Source organism: Chrysemys picta, chromosome 16 (assembly GCF_011386835.1).
Source record: "Chrysemys picta bellii isolate R12L10 chromosome 16, ASM1138683v2, whole genome shotgun sequence".
NCBI lineage: Eukaryota > Metazoa > Chordata > Testudines > Emydidae > Chrysemys > Chrysemys picta.
Genome location: NC_088806.1, coordinates 27,239,380 through 27,258,693, shown reverse-complemented (window position 1 = coordinate 27,258,693; position 19,314 = coordinate 27,239,380). Strand labels below are relative to the sequence as shown.

The 19,314-nt window shown below is 42.3% G+C and overlaps 1 protein-coding gene and 1 long non-coding RNA gene across 5 annotated transcripts in view; one reads left to right on the top strand and one right to left on the bottom strand.

Moving 5' to 3' along the window:
- Positions 1-19,314, bottom strand: part of BCO2 (beta-carotene oxygenase 2) — a 97,163-nt gene that overhangs the window by 35,573 nt on the left and 42,276 nt on the right. Inside the window, exon 1 of one of the 3 annotated variants that reach the window (XM_008172335.4) lies at positions 13,051-13,374. The exons of 1 other annotated variant lie outside the window; for it this stretch is intronic. In XM_008172335.4, the coding sequence (XP_008170557.1) occupies positions 13,051-13,138 (88 nt within the window). In that variant the 5' untranslated portion in view covers positions 13,139-13,374. Of the gene's footprint in view, positions 1-12,524; positions 12,667-13,050; positions 13,375-19,314 lie in introns of those variants that run through there. One more of the 3 variants, XM_065570424.1, reaches the window with a different exon arrangement.
- Positions 5,859-11,086, top strand: LOC135976053 (uncharacterized). 2 transcript variants are annotated; one of them, XR_010593275.1, is made up of 3 exons: positions 5,859-6,389; positions 7,981-8,020; positions 8,650-11,086. It is a non-coding gene; the product is annotated as an uncharacterized LOC135976053 (long non-coding RNA). The 2 variants fall into 2 exon arrangements; XR_010593276.1 differs by lacking the exon at positions 5,859-6,389 and adding an exon at positions 6,796-7,078.

The following is a 19,314-nucleotide window of genomic DNA, read 5'->3' as shown; positions in this document are numbered from 1 at the left end:
GGAGCAGGGGGGTAGTGTTTGGGAGTTCTGGGGGGGGCTGTCAGGTGGCAGGGGTGGGGAGATGGATCGGAGCAGTCAGGGGACAGGGAGCAGAGGGGTTTAGATGGGTTGGGAGTTCTGGGGGGGGGGCTGTCAGGGGGTGGGGAGTGGTTGGATGGGGCGTGGGAGTCCCAGGGGTCTGTCTGGGGGTGGGGGTGTGGATAAGGGTTGCGGCAGTCAGGGGACAAGATGCAGGGAGGCTTAGATAGAGAGTGGAGTCCTGGGGGGCAGTTAGGGGCAGGGGTCCCAGGAGGGGGCAGTCAGGGGACAAGGAACGGGGGGAGGGTTGGGGGTTCTGGGGGGGCGGGAAGTGGGAGGGGCAGGGGCGGGGCTAGGGCGGGGCTCCTCCCGTCCTCTTTTTTTCTTGCTGAAATATGGTAACCCTACTCATTCCCGTGCCTTTGTTGTCAGTTGCATCCAATCAGAAGACTTCATGCAAATTAGAGTGATACCCTCACAGCACCAGCATCTGATTTCTCCATTGATTTGCACTGTGCTGTTGCTGAGATATCACAACGATAAATACCCTAGAAATACATAACTAGAAAGGCAGACCCCAAAATGGGTGTAGAACAATGAGACCGTCAGCAATGATTAGTAGGGTCAAGTCGGGAGAAATCCTCTTCCCACGACAGCTCTATAAAGTCAATAACTTTCCAGGCAGGAAGGCCTTTGACTTCTCATTTACACAAGCCCAGTCTGGTGATTCTGTGCCTGGACTGGAGATGGGAAGGATGGCCCAGTTGTTATGATGCTGGCCTGTGTGCTTGACTCTAGTTCAAGTCCCTGCTTTGCCACAGAATTCCTGTGAGACCTCAGACAAATCACACAGGGTGTATTTACACTGCAGCTGGAAGCAGGTAGACAGACTCACACTAGCTCCACTCAAGCTAATGTGCTAAAGGTAGCAGTGTGGACCTTGTGACGTGGGCAGCAGCTTGGGCTAACAATCTGAGTCCAGTCCTGCCCAGTCCCTGGGGTCCAGCTCAAGTGGCTAGCCCGTAGCCACACTGCTATTTTTAGCACACTAGCTCAGGCCTCACTAGCGTGAGTCTGGCTACCCAGACTGGGAGGTTCGCTCCCAGTTGCAGTGTAGACATACTGTTAGTCTCTCTGGGACTCAGTTCCCCATCTGTAGAATCTCCATGATCTGTGCAGAGGTAATAAAGCCAAAGCTCTTGGCATGACAATCCTGCTGCCTGCCAGAAGAGCTTACTAGGGAGTTAGACCCAGATTGTCTAAGGTATTTAGGCCCTAACTCCTACTGAAATTAATGGGAGTTAGGTTCCTAAGTACCTTTGAGGATCTGGGCTTTCCAAAGATCAAACAGGCCTTCAGATGAGAGCATCAGAATCCTGGAACTGTTCTGTATCCCCAGCAGTGCAAAAGCTTGGCGTGGGAGTGACCAACTCTCCAGAAGGGGCCTGCCTGCACAGCAGTAGCACACACCTTTCTGATCCCTGAGGTGGAATCAGCCAGCCCCACGCCCACGAATTACAGCATCAGAGCTGAACAGTGAATAAAACCTGCTGCAACAATTCTCTTTTCGCCAGGTATTTCCACTATATCTGAGTCTTAGTTTTTATAGCAATCCACGTAGGTGGTTTTGCCATAGACGCAAATTCTCTCTCCTCTCGTCATTTCCAGTAAAGTATTTTTAAAAGAGTCCCTGATTACAACATCTTACGCTGTGAAGACAACAGTTAGTGCCATGCACAGCAACAGAGAACAAGCTGAACACAGATGCCTGGAATGAGATGGACTGTCCTCCAGTTGAAGTCTTTAAATCAAGACCAGACATCTTTCTAAAAGATCCACTTCCCTTCAATCACAAGGTATTGTGCTGGATGCAGGAATGGCTGGGTACAATTCTTCAGCCTGCATTATGCAGGAGGTCAGAATGATGATCACAATGGTTTCCTCTGGCTAAGAACTATATACACAAAATGATGGGGTTTAAATTAGCTGTTACGACTCAAGAACAAGATCTTGGAGTCATTGTGGATAGTTCTCTGAAAACATCTACTCACTGTGCAGCAGAGGCCAAGCAAAGCTAACAGGATGTTAGGAACCATTAGAAAAGGGATAGATAATAAAACAGAAAATATCATAATGCCACTATATAAATATATGCCCACACCTTGAATACAGCGGGTAGTTCTTGTCATCCCATCTCAAAAAAGATACATTAGAATTGGAAAAAGTACAGAGAAAGGCAACAAAAATGATTAGGAGTATGGAATAGTTTCCATACTAGGAAAGGTTAAAAAGACTGGGACTGTTCACCTTAGAAAAGAGATGACAAAAAAGAGATATGATTGAGATCTATATACATACATAAAAAAACATGTATGGTATGGAAAAAGTGAATAGGAAAGTGTTATTTACCCCTTCATATAACACAAGAACTAGGGGTCAATCAATGAAATTAATAGGCAGCAGATTCAAAACAAACAAAAGGACGTACTTCTTCACAAAATACAGTCAACCTGTGGAACTCATTGCCATGGGATGTAGTGAAGGTCAAAAGTATAACTGGGTTCAAAACAGAATTAGCTGAGTTCACGGAGGATAGATCCATCAATGGCTCCTAGCCAAGATGGTCAGGGACACAACCCCATGCTCCAGATGTCCCTAAACCTCCAACTACCAGAAGCTGGGACTGGACCACATGGAATGGATCACTCCAAATTGTCCTGTTCTGTTTATTCACTCTGAAGCATCTGGCACTGGTCAGTCAGAACACAGGCTATTGGGCTAGAGTGACGGACCATTGGTTTGACCCAGTATGGCCATTCTTATGTTCTTGAAATCTGTGAATCTGGTCTGCACTCAAAAATTGCTCACTGCTAACAATGGATGTCAGTCACAAGTTCAGCAGCACAGTTTAACAACTAGCAGAGTCCAAGTCAAATTATGGACATCAGTGCTGTTATGTTCACAGCACAAAGAGAATTAGATAAGTACATAAATACCCTTGCTGAAGGTTGCAACATAACACCACTTCATTTCTTAGAATTCAAAACAATAACACACAAGAACCCCAAAACAGAGAGAAAAAACAGATTACTCTTTACAGCAGTGAGACAAAGCTCACCCTATCTTGCTTTAAACTGGATCTTTCCAGATTTATACCAATTGCACTGACTGCAAGCAGGACCAGAAACCTCAAGCCCCACCTTCAAGTGATAGTTTGCAGCTCCCCACATTCCTCAATCCAGCACAAGTTTTGTTTCAGACACCTGTGGTTAAAACTTAAACCAAGCAGGGGTTAACCAAGGGTTTCCAGAATCATGCTGAAAAGTTTAGACTGGTGTACCTTTGCTGTTAGACTGCACCAGAGCCCAGTGCTGTCAGCACTGGGTAATTCTTCCTGATATAGACTGGGACAGAGTGGGCTGAGGTGGTTCATGGTATTATTATTTTTAGTCTATGGTAACTCCCACAATGTCCTGGGTGCTTTCCTGACATTCAAGAAGGGACAGTACCTGTCCCCAGGAGCTTACAGTTACACGCAGTAGAAAGAGGTATGGGGAAAGGAAACCTTAAAGAGGAAAGGGAAGTTGCTTAGTGCACATTGTCTAGGAAGCTATTCTGTGTGAAGGGGCAATCTGGAGCCAGCATGTTGGAGAAAGCAGGTAGACAAAGGGAGCAGCCAGAACAGAAACTTGGGCAAAGCACAAGAGATGGGCACATAGGAGGAGATAGGGAAATGTGGTTATTCGTAAAGTGCTTTGAAGACATAAAATGACACGCAGAGCTTTTCTTGGGCTTTTGAGATGCAGCTGGGCGAAGCCCTGAAAGGGAGGAACAGCAAAGATATGATGCAGGAGAATGGAAGTCAGGAGAGCAACAGAGAAAGGAGGCAACAGGAGGGACCCTGGCAGGAGAGCCCAGGTGGGCTGCAGAAGTTGGGCACGCCCCTGGCTAACTGAGCCACCTATACATCCTGTAAGGGGGTGTTGGGTCTTTTGCTCTTAACCCAACAAATATAATATGAAGGAACTACATGAGCACAGCTGGGGGCGCTTACCATGTAGATTGAACATGCCAAGCCTAGCTCCATACACACAGGGATCCGGTGGCTTCTGAAACAAGAAACAGTGAGGGCTACTAGAGAGTTCACAAACTATTTAAAGGGATACTACCCAATTCTTCTACACTACAGGGGGAATCTTTGCTCCCAGGGGATTTTAGACCTCAGTCGGTGATCCTGTGCCTTGCAGAGAGAGCTGAAAACATGACCAATATAAACCAGCTGCTGAGATTGGACTGGGCTCCACATTTGGAGCACGAATGGGCAGATTTTACCTAGGGAATATCATGTGCATTACAGACTGAGGAGGAGCATTTCTGAGGAATCCCCTGGTTCAAATGTTGGCCACACATCCCAGTTAACAGTGGCAGGCACAGACCAAGGAGAACTCTCTTAAGCCAACACTTATTCAGTTTGTGGGCTCAGCCAGCCCAGCTGGCAAGGCCTCATCAGCACAAAGAGACAGATGTGGTTCAGCATTTGGTTTAGATTAACCCGTGCTTACTAAGGTTTAGCTGTAAGCATAACAAGGACAAACAGTGGCCAGCAATGGTACAGCTAAGCCCCTTCCTGAAACAGAGCTATTTCCTAGTGCGAGCAAGGCCTGAGGCAGAAGAATTTCTAGACATTATTAAATTTCCATCTACTATGAGGTGGCATTTCCTATCAGGAAGCAATTCCTATTGACCAGACCGGTCACTTTCATCACCTCAGCTATATCTTCCAGCCTCCCTCCTTTAATCCTTGAGATTAAATTAAGTTGCTGCACAAATGATCTGTAAATCTGCAAAGCCGGAGATCTCTACTTCTTCAGAGACAAATTCAGCAATCAGTACAAAAGAACAGAGGAAGGACCATTCAACAAGAAACTGGTTGACAAGCTGAACTTTTGTAAGCTTGCTTGTTCAGATTTGCTACTAAGGATAGGTAAGACTGCATGTTGCCCTGAAGGGATGTGGCAATTTACCCTCCTACAATGTGGATATCTGGCTCATCAATCTTCAAATCCTTCTTAGATCTCTAATATGAGAGGGCAGCTAGATAAATAAGTCAGGCTGCAGGGCTAAAGTAATTATCCTGCAACGTATAGCAGCCTCTCCCTCTTAAACCACAATTAAATTCTATTAAATCCCATATAATGTAATTCATCCAGTCCCAACATTAGTGCTGATAAAAATCCATTAGAAAGAAAGAGAGGGAGTCTTTTCCTACAAGCTGAAATCTGACAGCTATACAGACTGATAGAGGGATTTAGAGAGGAGTTGATTTAGATAGTCTAGCTATAAAACATTTTCATTTCAAAATTTTAAACAGAGAGGCAGCAGTTCCACTAAACAGATATTTCTGCAGTGTTGTTATGGTCTAGGATCCAGAAGGGGAACTGAGTAGACTGCCTGGGTTTCCTTGTTCTGTAGATTTTTCCCTATCTTCAAAATGTGAGTTCCCTAGCTCATCTCTCATCACCTAACCTCACTGTTAGGCCAAAAAAATATGGAGTACAGAACACTGTTTGGCCAGCTTAGCCAAAGTTAGGCTAACTGTAGTTGCTGGGCCATTCCTGTCTCTCTGTGAAACATGAGGACATGCTTGCTTGGGCTTCAAAGAATGAGATAAAGGGGGGGACCATATTCTTGTACCAAATGTACTAGGAACGGTTTGTTTGGACATATGGAGACTTGCAGTCTCCACTCCCTGTTTCTGTTCTTAACTCCCTACTTTCTCCTAGTTTCTAGTGCATGACGAAAAAGCTGATAAGAAGCTGCTGAGGAATCATGAACTGTTTGTACTGTCAAAGAACATAGATATGCATGAATATTAGAAGCTTTTAACTAGTAAAGGGGGGGATTGGGTTGCTTTAACTATGACGCGACGGAACTGTCTATATAATCTCACTAGTTATTGTAATCGTGGCTGGTTCTCTCTGGAGACGGGCCGCTCTCTATTGTTGTGTGCATTCTTCAATAAAGAGCTTGTATTGGACCTTGCTGGTGTTGCCTGTCTCTCACTCTGCGGTCAGACAACGAACCTTGCTGTCTGGGTTAAAAAGTCCCCGACAAATTTGGCGACTCCGCCAGGACTCGTCTGACTCTCCGGTGCGGGATCAGACTCCGAAGCAACGCAGCGCGCATCCTCTGGCTTCGAGGAGCCTTGCCCGGTAACCTGATCCCTGCATCGGCAATAAGGCGAGTTCTGTGAACCAACTGAAGCCCGTAGAAACCCAGCAATGTCCACCTACCCGTTGAGTAGGATCCAGGTCTTCAGGGTTCGAGTCCCTGGGGAGGTCAGGTCTTTGGGGTTCGAGTCCCTGAATAAGGTAAGCGATCGCCGGCGAGGGGTTAGAGTCCCCGGGAAAGGGGTTAGAGTCCCCGGAGAGGGGTTAAAGTCCCCGGAGAGGGGTTAAAGTCCCTACAGGCTAAATGGGACAGTTTGGCAGCAAGTGCCCGGGGGACGCCCCGTTGTCTCTGGTACTTAGAAATTGGAAGGAAATCTCTGGAACAACCGGTTTGACTAAATCTAAATGAGAAACTTATGCCAAATTCAATGGCCTTCCTTTACTACCCATTTGTCCCCGACTAAAGACTGGCCAAGGTGCAGAACCTTTTCTGTTGACAGGATGGATTCCCTCAGGAATATCCTGGTGGATCTTAGACCGGGACAAATGGATTATTTATTTGTATGGTATAACTATAAACCAAAAGAAAAACTGCTTTTGTCCCCAGCTGGCTGTGGAAAAATATAGACAGAGGCAAACCAAAGGCAGTACAAGTTACAGTGCTGAGATTACATTTGCAAAGCTTAACTATCCAGTGAGATCCAACAGTCTGCCTTTGAGACCCTGGAGCTGGCGTAGTTTGGGGATGCTGAAGAAGCCACAGGCAGCCAGCCTGGACTGGAATCTCTGAAAGAGACGTCGCAGGAGACCCCAGGGTGTAAAAGAACAGCCCTCCCAAGAGTAAAAAATTAACTCTATAGTTGCTAGAGGGAATTAAGCAGTGAAACTTGGTAAGAATTTCTGTAAGTAATCCAGGCAAGAAGTTATTTAAGTGGAATTATTCGACTATGAATACCTTAGTCTAATTTGCTGAAGAACACTCCTGCTGTGTACAATCTGTATTTTATAAGTTTAAGATGAATTGGTATTGTTTAAAGTTGCAAAACCGAGAATACTTTTGCCAGGCACAGGAAACTAGTGTTGTTTAAGGTATTTAGCATTTAATCCTTAAAGTGACTTAATGCTACAAGATTTAAAATGTTTTAAATAAAGACCAAAGGTTGTGGCTGCAGCAGGGTAGTCAAAGCCAGAAGAATAAAAGATTTAAATTTTGTTTTTAAGTAACAAAATAGCAGATAAAAGATCTAGTAAAGAGAGAGAAGGACAGTGCCCCTGGCTCTGTGTGGTTGAGCTGACACTTTGCTGTGGGTGCATGGAGATTTTGTAAGCATAAAAAAAACAGTTACACCTTGTGTAGAAATTGATGTGGCTAGTGTTGTAGAAATTGAATTGTGGAGAGGATGTGCATTTTCCCCAGAATATGTGCAGTGTATATTGTAGCAGAGGTAAAAGAAATGCAAACTTGCCAATATAGGTTGTGTTGTCTTTTTCAGATCACTGTGTGTTTGAAAGCAGAAGTTAGAAGTAAAAGGCAATCAAAAGTCTAGGAAAGTTAATTGTGTCCTTTTTTAAAGTAAAAATCTTTAAGCTGTGGATAGCTTTGGATCTGGAAGCAAGCCAAAAAGTATTTGTATTAATGCAAATTATCTTACTAATAAGGTAAAAGCCACTGAAACCTGGGCTGCCTATAAAACAAATACAAGGAAATATGGGGTAATTCCTCTGTTTTGCCTAAAATCAACAAGAGTATGTGTATATAAAGGAAATATTTTAAGTAATTAATGTCTTTCAGATCATCACAGAAAATGGATGCCAGCTGAACAGCATTCAAGGTACCATGCATTTACTGGTACAATAGGAATTATTTTTGTGTTCTATGTCCTGTCTTGTGGGGTTTGTCTAGTGGCCAGAATTGTTGTGTTTAATATTTTCATAAGACAGTCGAGTTCAAAATTAAATAAAAGGGTTAAATAAAAAAGCAGATACTTGTTTTATTCAACTTGAAATACAAAGTGTTTGAATAAATCAGGAAAATGTGATATGCTAAAGTCTAATACATTTGCTTAAGTAAAAAAAAAAAAGCTTCATTGGGCAAATCTTTTAATTAAAAAAAATGTTGTTAAAATTTGCATATCAACAGTCTTTGGAAGCAAGGACATGGAAGGTTAACCCATTCCCCATATTGCCCATGGGATCCTTCTGGCTACCTTAAATTTCTAGCCAGAGGGCTGGGGAGGGAGGAAAGCTATTGGACACAAGAGGTTGTACCGAGTGGACTCCTCAAAGGTGGGTGTGCTTGTCCTGGTTTGTTGCTCCAAAGCTCTGTATAAAAGTTATTTTACTGGAAGGGTGTATATGGCATACATTGAATAATAAGACTAATGTACTGTATAATGGCAATATGTATGTGTTCATTGTTGAAAAAAGGTGTATGAGTGAAAAGTGAAAGTTTCCTTTGTAGGTTAAAAGAAGCCAAGAAGGAAAGAAGGAAAAAGAACAGAACGAGTTAACTGGAAAAAAAAATAGCTAGCAAGCTCAGTCTAAAGATAAGATGCTGGCCCATCCAAGGGCACTGCCCACAGCTAAGACTTGGCTGACAGCCAAGAAAAGGGGGGCCTGAATGTGCCCAAGCAGCTGTAAAATCTGCAAAACACTGCCAGGCATTAATGAAATGTGTTAGGTTTTTCTCACAGGTAAAGAAGTGCTACCTAAAGACCGTAGCAGCCCTGCCATTCATTGAAACCAGGAGACTGAGTCTACGTAAAGTCCATCAACGAAAGACTGCTTTGACCATGCTGGAAAGGCCCTTTCCAAGTCCTGTTAACCACCAACACTGCTGTGCAGTGCCAAGGACTGCCTACCTGGACTCATGCTTCTCACTGCAAAAAGACCCCTCCACCCCGGGAGGACTCTCCGACTGATGATCAGCCTATTCCTCCTTCTAACTCTGCTGTGCCTTCTGGACAGCAGGGAAAAGAAAAAAAAGACAAGGTGAAGGGCTAGTAACCTCTCCCTTGTCCACTGACAGACCTACTGTGCCTTTGGATTTTTTCCTAAAAGAAGCAAAACCCATTACAGGGTGATGTGCTAGTAACCTCTCCCCTGTATGATGCTGAACCACACTGTTTCAGAAAAAGAGAAGAAGGAACACTTGCTCCATTGAAACCACCAAAGTCCAGGAATTCCTGATTACAAAAAAAAAATTAAGAACTGACCCTGGTGAAGAAACAAAGAATTATACACTGGCAGGAAGAAACTTGTGGGACCCATGCTTGGGAATGTGGTTTTGATTGAATTTTGGGGTTTATTCTACAGGCTGCGCCCTGTGTTTTGAATGAGTCCTTCAGCATGTATTGCCCTCCCTAATTGGATTTTAAATGCAAAAGGGGCTGCTATTAGATTAGCACAACAGAGGGCTTGGGTTATTTCCTCTAGAAAAAAAAGAGACTTAACCGGATCCCTATAAAATAAGGCCAATAGTACAGCAGCAGTTTAAAATATTTTTAAGAACCAAAAACATAATAAGAAATTAGGGCAACTAAAGAAGGCCACAAGCCTTATTTGTGGAGCACAGCTAACCCAAGTACAGGCTGGAATTAGTGAGTTACATGTTATCTCCGTCCTTAGTTCTATGACCCAGAAGTTGCTGACAGAGATGGTATTGAATATCACTGAGGCTGGGAAGGCATTGCAGTGGGATCTAGCATGTTCAGGCTTGGCCCACTGCCCTTACAGACACATCAGGAGTACCATCTGATCTGTGGCCATGGAGAAATACTTAGAGACTTGCGGACATTCTCAATGCTCCTTCCAAGCATATAGACCGGTTAGGGAGGTGTGGGCTCCCACATACCGAATCCTGCCGGGTCCATGGGGAAGATGCATGTGGGATTGGGTAATTCACCGAGACATCTGGGAAATTAGACTAACGCCGATGCCCTGGTGGACTTGGCAACAGCTCAGAGAAAACTAAGGCAGATGGTTCTTCAGAACCACTTGGCTCTAGATATTTTACTGGCCTCTCAGAGAGGAACATGTGCATTAATTGGACAAGAATGCTGTGTGTATGTCCCAGATGTTTATAATGCCACTTAAGAAAGAAAAAACCACCTTATGGAGGTAGCAAAGGACCACGGAGGGAAGCGAATTAAATCCTGGTGGAGTAACCTGTTCAGTTGGATTCCAGATATAGGTGGTTGGCTCCATAATGTACTCCGAAGCGCCGTTGTAATTATATGCGGCTTACTGGCCTTGTATGTTATAATAAAAGTTGAACGTTGGATGGGCGCCAAGGTGTGTTCTGCCCAAAAGTAACCAACCCCAGTCTTTCTGCTCAGTAGTTGTCCCAGGAGTCCCTTCGAGGTACTCCAGGGACAAAAGGGGGGACTGTTAGGCCAAAAAAATATGGAGTACAGAACACTGTTTGGCCAGCTTAGCCAAAATTAGGCTAACTGTAGTTGCTGGGCCATTCCTGTCTCTCTGTGAAACATGAGGACATGCTTGCTTGGGCTTCAAAGAATGAGATAAAGGGGGGGACCATATTCTTGTACCAAATGTACTAGGAACGGTTTGTTTGGACATATGGAGACTTGCAGTCTCCACTCCCTGTTTCTGTTCTTAACTCCCTACTTTCTCCTAGTTTCTAGTGCATGACGAAAAAGCTGATAAGAAGCTGCTGAGGAATCATGAACTGTTCGTACTGTCAAAGAACATAGATATGCATGAATATTAGAAGCTTTTAACTAGTAAAGGGGGGGATTGGGTTGCTTTAACTATGACGCGACGGAACTGTCTATATAATCTCACTAGTTATTGTAATCGTGGCTGGTTCTCTCTGGAGACGGGCCGCTCTCTATTGTTGTGTGCATTCTTCAATAAAGAGCTTGTATTGGACCTTGCTGGTGTTGCCTGTCTCTCACTCTGCGGTCAGACAACGAACCTTGCCGTCTGGGTTAAAAAGTCCCCGACATCCCCAAAAATGCCCGTCCCCCAACTCACACAAATCAGATTTGGGCAGAATTCAAGGACAAATCACATAGCATTCTTTTAAACAGTGTTTGGCTCAAAGAGGTGCTGGGTTTGTCCACAGAAGCTTAAGCTGAGAGCATAGTTACATTTATATCCTTAGAACAGTTAACAGTAAGGCAAGCAGGTAGCAAAACTACCATAAAGTGATATAATTTTAAGATGGAGAGCCAGATACCATTAGAAAAAGGCAACATACAAAAGGAAAACAAGTGGCCTTTGTACTCTGCTTCTTAATGAGATGAACAAAGCTTGATATATTCTTTGTTAAACATTTGTTTTAATCAGAAATCCCTCAAAATCCTGCTTTTCATGGAAAACTCTATGGATAACTGGAGAGCTAGCAGGATTATGGCTGACTCCAGGGAAGTGACACCAGCTAGACTGAGGAAAGAATTTTTATTCAGAGTGTTTAGGGGTTTTATCACTACCTGTTTCACTCAAATGCCTGAACAAACAGCAGGAAGAAAAGATCTTGTTACGGATTCAGTATTCAGCTAAGAGTTGAGAAATCTCATTCTACTTCCTTGGGGTCTCCAACCAGACTACCAGCAACAACAATACTGGGGAAACCTAATATTGCCAATTAGGTACAAAGGGGGCGGGGGAGAACCTCAGGCCTTTTTTACCCAACTCAAAGAATCAAAACAGGGCACAGTCCCATATGCCTTTCTGTACAGCTCACCTTTAAGGATGACTTAGGTATAATGAAAGCAGGTAGGGGGAGATGCTGAGGAATGGACTAACCAAGAGATCCCCACTCTAAATTATAGAGTGATTCAAGAATCCACCTTCAAATATATCATGGCCTTTGTAAGTTAGAACTGTGGAAGTTTCACATACATGCTGCCTTGATAGCTGTTTTTAGAAATATAGCTCTTCTATCAAAATATAACACAAGAAGGCCACAGACACATGCAGTATTGGATCTTTCAATGGAAAACACTTTACCAGATCTGAAATGATGGGGTCAGAGGTTGTTACATATAGCACCGAAGCCCAGAGCTAACATTCCTCAGACATTTTGTGTTGATAATTCCGTCTTTATATTTCCCATCTCCATTCTTATAAAGAACTGACTGATATTGGATTTCTTGTCATTCCTCACTAATTTAGCAACAGATTTGATTAAAGAGTTAGACTCTGTGGCTGCTCCTAAATATGTATCCTGAGATACACACTGGATAACATCATCACAAGACAGGCTTGGAAAAATATCCAATCTCTTGATGTCCGTGGGAGCAGACCCCTTGATTCTACCAAAGAAAATTCAGCGGGGAATCTGATTAATTCCTTTCTTTTACAGCTTACCTCCAGATCTCAATGGGTGATGACAGATCTCTCTGTTAAGCAAGCAGCAGCAGATTTCAAATAGTGTAATGGTAGCATACCCTACTGAGTCCCTTGGAGATACTGCACAGAACTCCGTACGGTGGCTTCTTCCTGCCTCCTGTGGTTGGTGTTCCAACGGTGGGTGATCAAAACTTCAGTGGGAGCTCCTGTCCTCAGCAGCCATATCCCTGTCACAACCCACTGACACTTCCCTCATACAATAGACTCCCTGCTGAGACGCTGCTGTTTATTGATGATTTCCCCAGCTCTAAAGCTGCATTTTCCATTTATAATCTGATATAATCCGTGCAATGCATTTTCCCCTCCTGTTTATTAGCTTGCAAAATAACTAGGGATCTCCATGCTGTCTAGCAAACTCCTTGAATCATTTAATTCCTAATTTCTATTAGAAATAACATTTCTCTACGGACTTGTCTCCAGCAGCAGTTCTAAGAGCAGGAGATCTGTCAGCCCCTTTGCAGGAGGGAGAGAAGGGGATTCTTACCTGGGATGGATTTTATCAAACAGCAGAGGAAATGTCCCACATTTGCAGGCAGGAGATTGATGGTAAACAGAAGGATTTGGGAAAACATCTGGAAGATCCTCAGCTCTGAAGAAAGCCTCAGATCCAAGGGGACCTGGGAAAGGTACAAGTGCTCAAGATGGTACTGTGCAGCTGGCACTGATGGATGTGTTGAGTAGGACTGGCTGAGGCCATCACTTCAGAATAAAAGCCTTGAGTGTCTGTCTATACAATGGTAGGGATGAGTCTGCACAGTGCAGCAGCTAGCTAAATCCGTGTTGTGGTTAAGTGCACCCGCAGTGCTCTAGCTGTTCATAAGGGGGCGACTTTATTCTAAAAACCAGTCTCCCTTAGAAATAAATCCTAAGGCAAAAGCTGCTGCTCTGGAGCTATCAGTTGCTCAAGGCAGCCCAATGGTGCTTATGTGCTTATGCAGATTGGGCTAGGTAAGTATATGTATGATGTATAGTTAAGACTGCACATTTCCCAGCTCTGACAGGCAGAACTTTACTGAAGAGCTTTGGATAAAGCATAATAGTTTCACCAGTAAGCAAACTATCTGTAGCTTTCAGAATCATTTTCTCTTAGCTACCGAAAGTCAGGAGCTCCCAGCAGAGACTATTCTGTTCAGATCCTGAGAAAGAATTATTAGCACTTAGTGTTTTTTAAACTGTTTCTGCAAAATACTTTCCAAGCATGACTCAAATCTCAAAACATTCACATATGGCACTATTCCTATTTTATATTAGCAAACTGAAGCATGGGGTTATCAGGCGCATAAATTAGGTCACAGCAATACTCATGCCATGATACTTTATTGCGAGTGGTGCTGAGGGATGTGGGAGTGCACGTAAGGAGGGAAGAAACAATGTATGTGCCCAGGTACCCAGGCCTCCAGGCAACCTTGATAAAGGATGGCATCTTTTTTCTTTCAAAAATCCTTTCCACTTAGTCTCAGCAGTCATTTCAGGAGCTGGGTGACCTTTTTTACCTACACTCTGAAGCATCTCAGAATTTTGGAACATATCATTTGCCATATCACATTAGACCAATAGTCAATCAAATCTGATAACCTGCCACTGACAGTAACCTATATTCTATTTTAGAAGAAGGTGGGCCTTTCTCCTCACACTATATTGTACTGGACAGCAGTGATCACTTTGCACCATAATATGATTGGTATATTTGTTTGAAAACCTGATGTCAACCAATGATGTGTTATGTTCCAGTTTATTTTACAGAGAAAAATCTGGAAAGATCGAAGTATCATTTTAACAATTAACTGAAACCAATGGCTTGCCAGATAGAGAGCTCGTTCCCCTCTTTAAAAGTGCAAAATATTTTTTAATGAAGTAGAGACCATTCAGGTCTCATTCACCAGCCATGTAGAGATCTGCATTCAACAATGAAGGAGACTGCAGTGTGCTTTAATGGCACATTCAAATTATCCCTCAGCATTGACACTACTGGGCAGCTTTCAATGGACTCAACCACCACAACAGTAACTCTTGCCTGGGAGAGGAGACAAGATGTCCCCATTGTATTTTGTCTAAAGATGTTGGCCATTTAGAAAGCACTGCTGTGGTCACAGCAGCAGTTCAGAGAACTGGAGCTAGCATAAGGGTTTTAATTGTTTTTAAACAATATGCAGACAGTGAACTATAATAAATTGTAAAGTCACTCTTGAAGTTGCTTCAGAAAAAGAAATGTGAAATGTCACAGTTGTGATACTCTGATAACAACAGTGCATTTGTCTGATTTATAATTAATTTTTCCTCTCCATAAATATTTCTATTATATGCAATATGTTTTTAAAATGTCAATTAAAATGTGTGTATTAAAATAGGGGAAATAAATCTAGTAATGCTGAATTATTGAGATAAATATTTGTTGCATTCATATAGGTGCCTACATAAAGGTACAGATAAAATAAGCAACTTGTGATGACGTGCACTGAAAGTTAGATGACAGAGCAAGAGATGGAGTTCTTTTAGAGTTGCATCTCAACCAGTTTGCCATGGCATTTAATACAGATTACATACACACTGCATGGTTGCAATAGCCATATGCAATTTCTCATAAAACCTTGGCCACCTCACCTGCACTATGCCCACAAATCCATCTCCCACAGGTTCTCTTCTTATCTTCAAATGACATAATTAAAAAAAGATGTCATCCAGCCATAGGAAGTTGTTCTTCTTGCCTCAAAAAATTTACAACAGCCTAAGGCCCAGGATAGGAATATTCAGTCCTGCACTAGTGGCAGGTTTACAGTCTCACACTTCCTGGCCCTTCAGACCTAAAACCAGCAGTTCACACCACTATGAAGAGACTCCTCACTGTGCAATGCTTCTAACCCCAGAAGTTTCCAAGATTAAAGTTGTAACACCTTCTCATGTAGAAAAGCTACTTTAGGTCATTTTTAGAGATGTTCTGTTTTTGTTTTCTTCTCTTTCAGAGTGCTAACTGGGTAGAGTCATAATAATTAAGGCACTGGTGGAGGGATACAAGAGATACTTTCAACATTTTTGTTCTGAAATATTTTTTCTTCTTGTGACGTATGTGCCTATACAGACTATATGATGTTGAAGTATGAAAAACTTTTCTGAGCATATTTGGAATGAGCTGCACAATTCACTTGTGGTTGCCATTGTCAGTAATGTGGCCATCCCAAATTCTTGTCACAGTAAAACTTCTACATTATATTATCATATACTCCGTAAATATGATATATGGTAGAATAAGTGGTTTTAAAATTGTGCTGCATCTTCATTACACAATTAAGTGAGAATTATCCCATTATATACATTGCTAGTTCTGAATGTATGTACACTTGGATAGTAACTTTTCCTAGTCTTTTACAAGCTAAAGATTGTGACACAGTTGAAAAAGTGAGTGAAGACTGTGGGGTTATGTATCTGTCTCACTATATTTGCATCTGTAATAGTCCCCTGCAGTTGCAGTTGCTTGTCTCGATAAGAACATAGAGTCCTGGATGCCAGAAGCTGGGAATAGGTGACAGGGGATGGAACACTTGATGATTACCTGTTCTGTTCATTACCTCTGAAACACCTGGTATTGGCCACTGTCAGAAGACTGGATACTGGGCTAGATGGACTTTTGGTCTGACCCAGTATGGCCATTCTTATGTATTTATGTAATAAACAGCCAAAAAGTGTTTTGTTGCAGCCTAGAGAGTGAACATATATTGCCACAATCCACATATGCACATAAATCCAGATCTAAATATAGTTTTCAGTTTCCATTTGTAATTATGCAAAACCCAACATGTAAGAATACTAATGAATCTTTCAAAACATACAGGTACAGTTCCCTGCATGACTTTAGGCGTTTGTGTTATCACACCTTGTAAGTGCTGGCTTGTCTCCAGCCCATGAAGGACCCATTACCAGACTCAGAGTCTCTTTTCAAGCAGTTTTATTTTTCAAACCCCAGGGTATGTCTACATTGTGTTTTAAAACCTGTAGCAGTGAGTCTCAGAGCCTAGGTCTACTACAGTCTCGGTCAAGCTGATTCTAAAAACAGGCGTGTAGACTGTAATGGCATGCTATACTTTATTATACTATTCAGCCACTACATGGTGCTGTATGAAACTTCCCTTATTTAGGCTAACCTCAGCCATACCTGGCAGTACATTAGAGGATCTTATACTGAACACATCCAGTGTATCTCTCTGGGAAGGAAGCTCTGTAGCCAGTCCATATCTGGTACAGGAGTCTGACTTGCTAAGTGGCAGCCCTAAAACCTACCATGTACAAAGTTTACATAACACACACATTCAGGCTCAGAAGCCCACCCCCATCCCTGGGCTTCAAAGCCCAGGCTCCACCAAAGCCCAAACATCTACATAGCTCAATTTTTAGTGCCACAGCACAAGCCCCACGAGCCTGAGTCTGTGGACCCGGGCTCTGAAACTCATTGCCACAGATTTTAAAGTGCAATGTAGACATATCCCAAAACAACAAAACAGTTCCCTAGCCCACTCTGGGCTACAGCTACCTGGGAATTTCCCCCTTTGCCTTTCTCGGGCCTTCCTGCTCCACATCCTATTGCACAAGAAAGCACTGAGAAAGGCAAAGGGGAAAATTCCCTGGCAGCTGTAGCCCATGGTGGGCTGAGTAACTTTTTTGTTGTTTTTGCTTATGTTTGGAAAATAAAACTGCCTGAAAAGAGATGCTGGGTGTGCCAGTGGGTCTGTCGTGGGCTGAGACAAACCAAATCCTTACACGCCTATTGTTGGGAAAACAGAACCCTGAACACAAAATCAGGTAGTTAAAGGAAGGATTCTGGGAAAACATGCAAGATTCCAGTGAACACCACAGTTGTACAACACGTGAGAAATTATCGCTACTTAGTAAGCATCATTATAGAAGATGGAAGATTGGATATTGAAGTCAGCAACAGAACAGCAAGAGCAAAACACATTCTGGAAGAATAAACATCTAATCAGAAGGGACATAAATTTGGAGACTAAATTCTAACTCTTAAAACTTACAATTGGCCTGTATTAAATTATGGCTGTGAAACATGGACATTCCAACAATCAGTAATAAAGAAACTATAGCCTTAGAATTATGATCTTATGGAATAATTCTGAAAATATCCTGGACAGACCACATAATCAGTGAAAAAGTATTGGAGATCATTGGAACTCAGCAAACATTACTTAAAGAACTTATGAAAAGAAAGATTTGATTTACAGGGCAATTTTTAAGAAGTTCAGCAGGTGATACATGTTCACGGGCACTGGAAGGGAAAGTTAATAACAGAAGAGTATGAGGTAGAAAAAGAGATTTGGATGGATGATGTGGTATCCTAGGTAGATCAAAAGGACTATTCATCCACAAAAAAATTAGCAGAGGACTCTACAGAATGGGTTCCATGTTTGCCAACCTCCTGTAATGGAGATGCCACAGAAGAGGATCTGACCGCACCCCTTCTCTTCTGCCTCTCCACACCCACTACCAAAAAGAAAGTTTTAAAATGCAGAGATAAAATCTGGGCCTCTATTGAAATCAACTGCAAAACTCTCATTTACTTCAGCACAGCTAATATTTTACCCCAGAACTACTGGCTATTTTTAAAGTACATTTCTATTCTGTTACTGATCTGAGATTTTACATTTTTTTTAAAACTTACTAAGGCAGTACTGCTTAAACAGTAGGGGGAAAGCTTAAAGGAAAAGTAATTGCCAGTTGAGCTTTGCTGATCAGATCTGGCAGCTTTAAAGCCAATTAATTTTCAGTTCAAACCTCTCTCAGTAAAACTGGAAAGCGGATTGTGGTGGGAAAGGTGCCAGTTGGAGTTCATAGGTAATTCATTTCTCAGTGACAATGTGGAAGAGCTTTTAGATTCATTGTAGGTGATAAAAACAGTTTTGTTTGTTTATTCCTCCAGTAAATCTTGAGATATTTGAGAGAGGCCATTAGTAAAGAAATATCACCATCAGTGTAGACAAGATAATAAAAACAGCAAAATGATACTCTGGTATATCAGAGAAGGGAACTAAAATAATCAGCAAGAAACTACTGTGTTATGAACACTACTATCTATATAGAAGCTGTGCAGAACACTAACAGGCAGCCAACAGGCACACAGAAGGAGCACATTGATACTTTTAACCAGTAAGATGGTCCCTGCAGATTCTTTTTTCAACTGGGAGAAACTGAAACATGAAGTCAGCCATTCAGTCAGTTTCTACACTGATGAAAAGACTTCTATAAAATCAACAGGGAAGGAGAAACCTTTTTCTCTAAGGCAATGTTCTAAAGATTCTGGACATACTATTTTAAAGGATGTTCTATACAGAAGCTAAAACTTTATATAATTAGTTGATTTTTTTAAAAATAACCGAGTTGATAACATTCCTTTAGGTAGTTGCCTAAATGTAGATAGGGAAGAGATGGATGTTTTGTTCTTCTTTGGAGAAATTTAATCTATCTTTAATTCCATGTATTTGCTACCCAGATAATATGATGATACGCACTTTAGAAATGCATATAAGTGACTATTTCAAAGTCTGACAAACTTCATGTCTGCCCATTAAAAAAAACAAAACATGTCATAAGAATTTTTTTTATTTTTGGCAATTCACTTAACTATGCAGTGTATAGTTTACTGTCCAAGTTCAGATACTATGGACATGACAAATGACTTTACTTTCAATGTGTCTTTGGACTATAAAGCACACTCACTAGACCAGAGTCCCAACATATGTAATGTCTT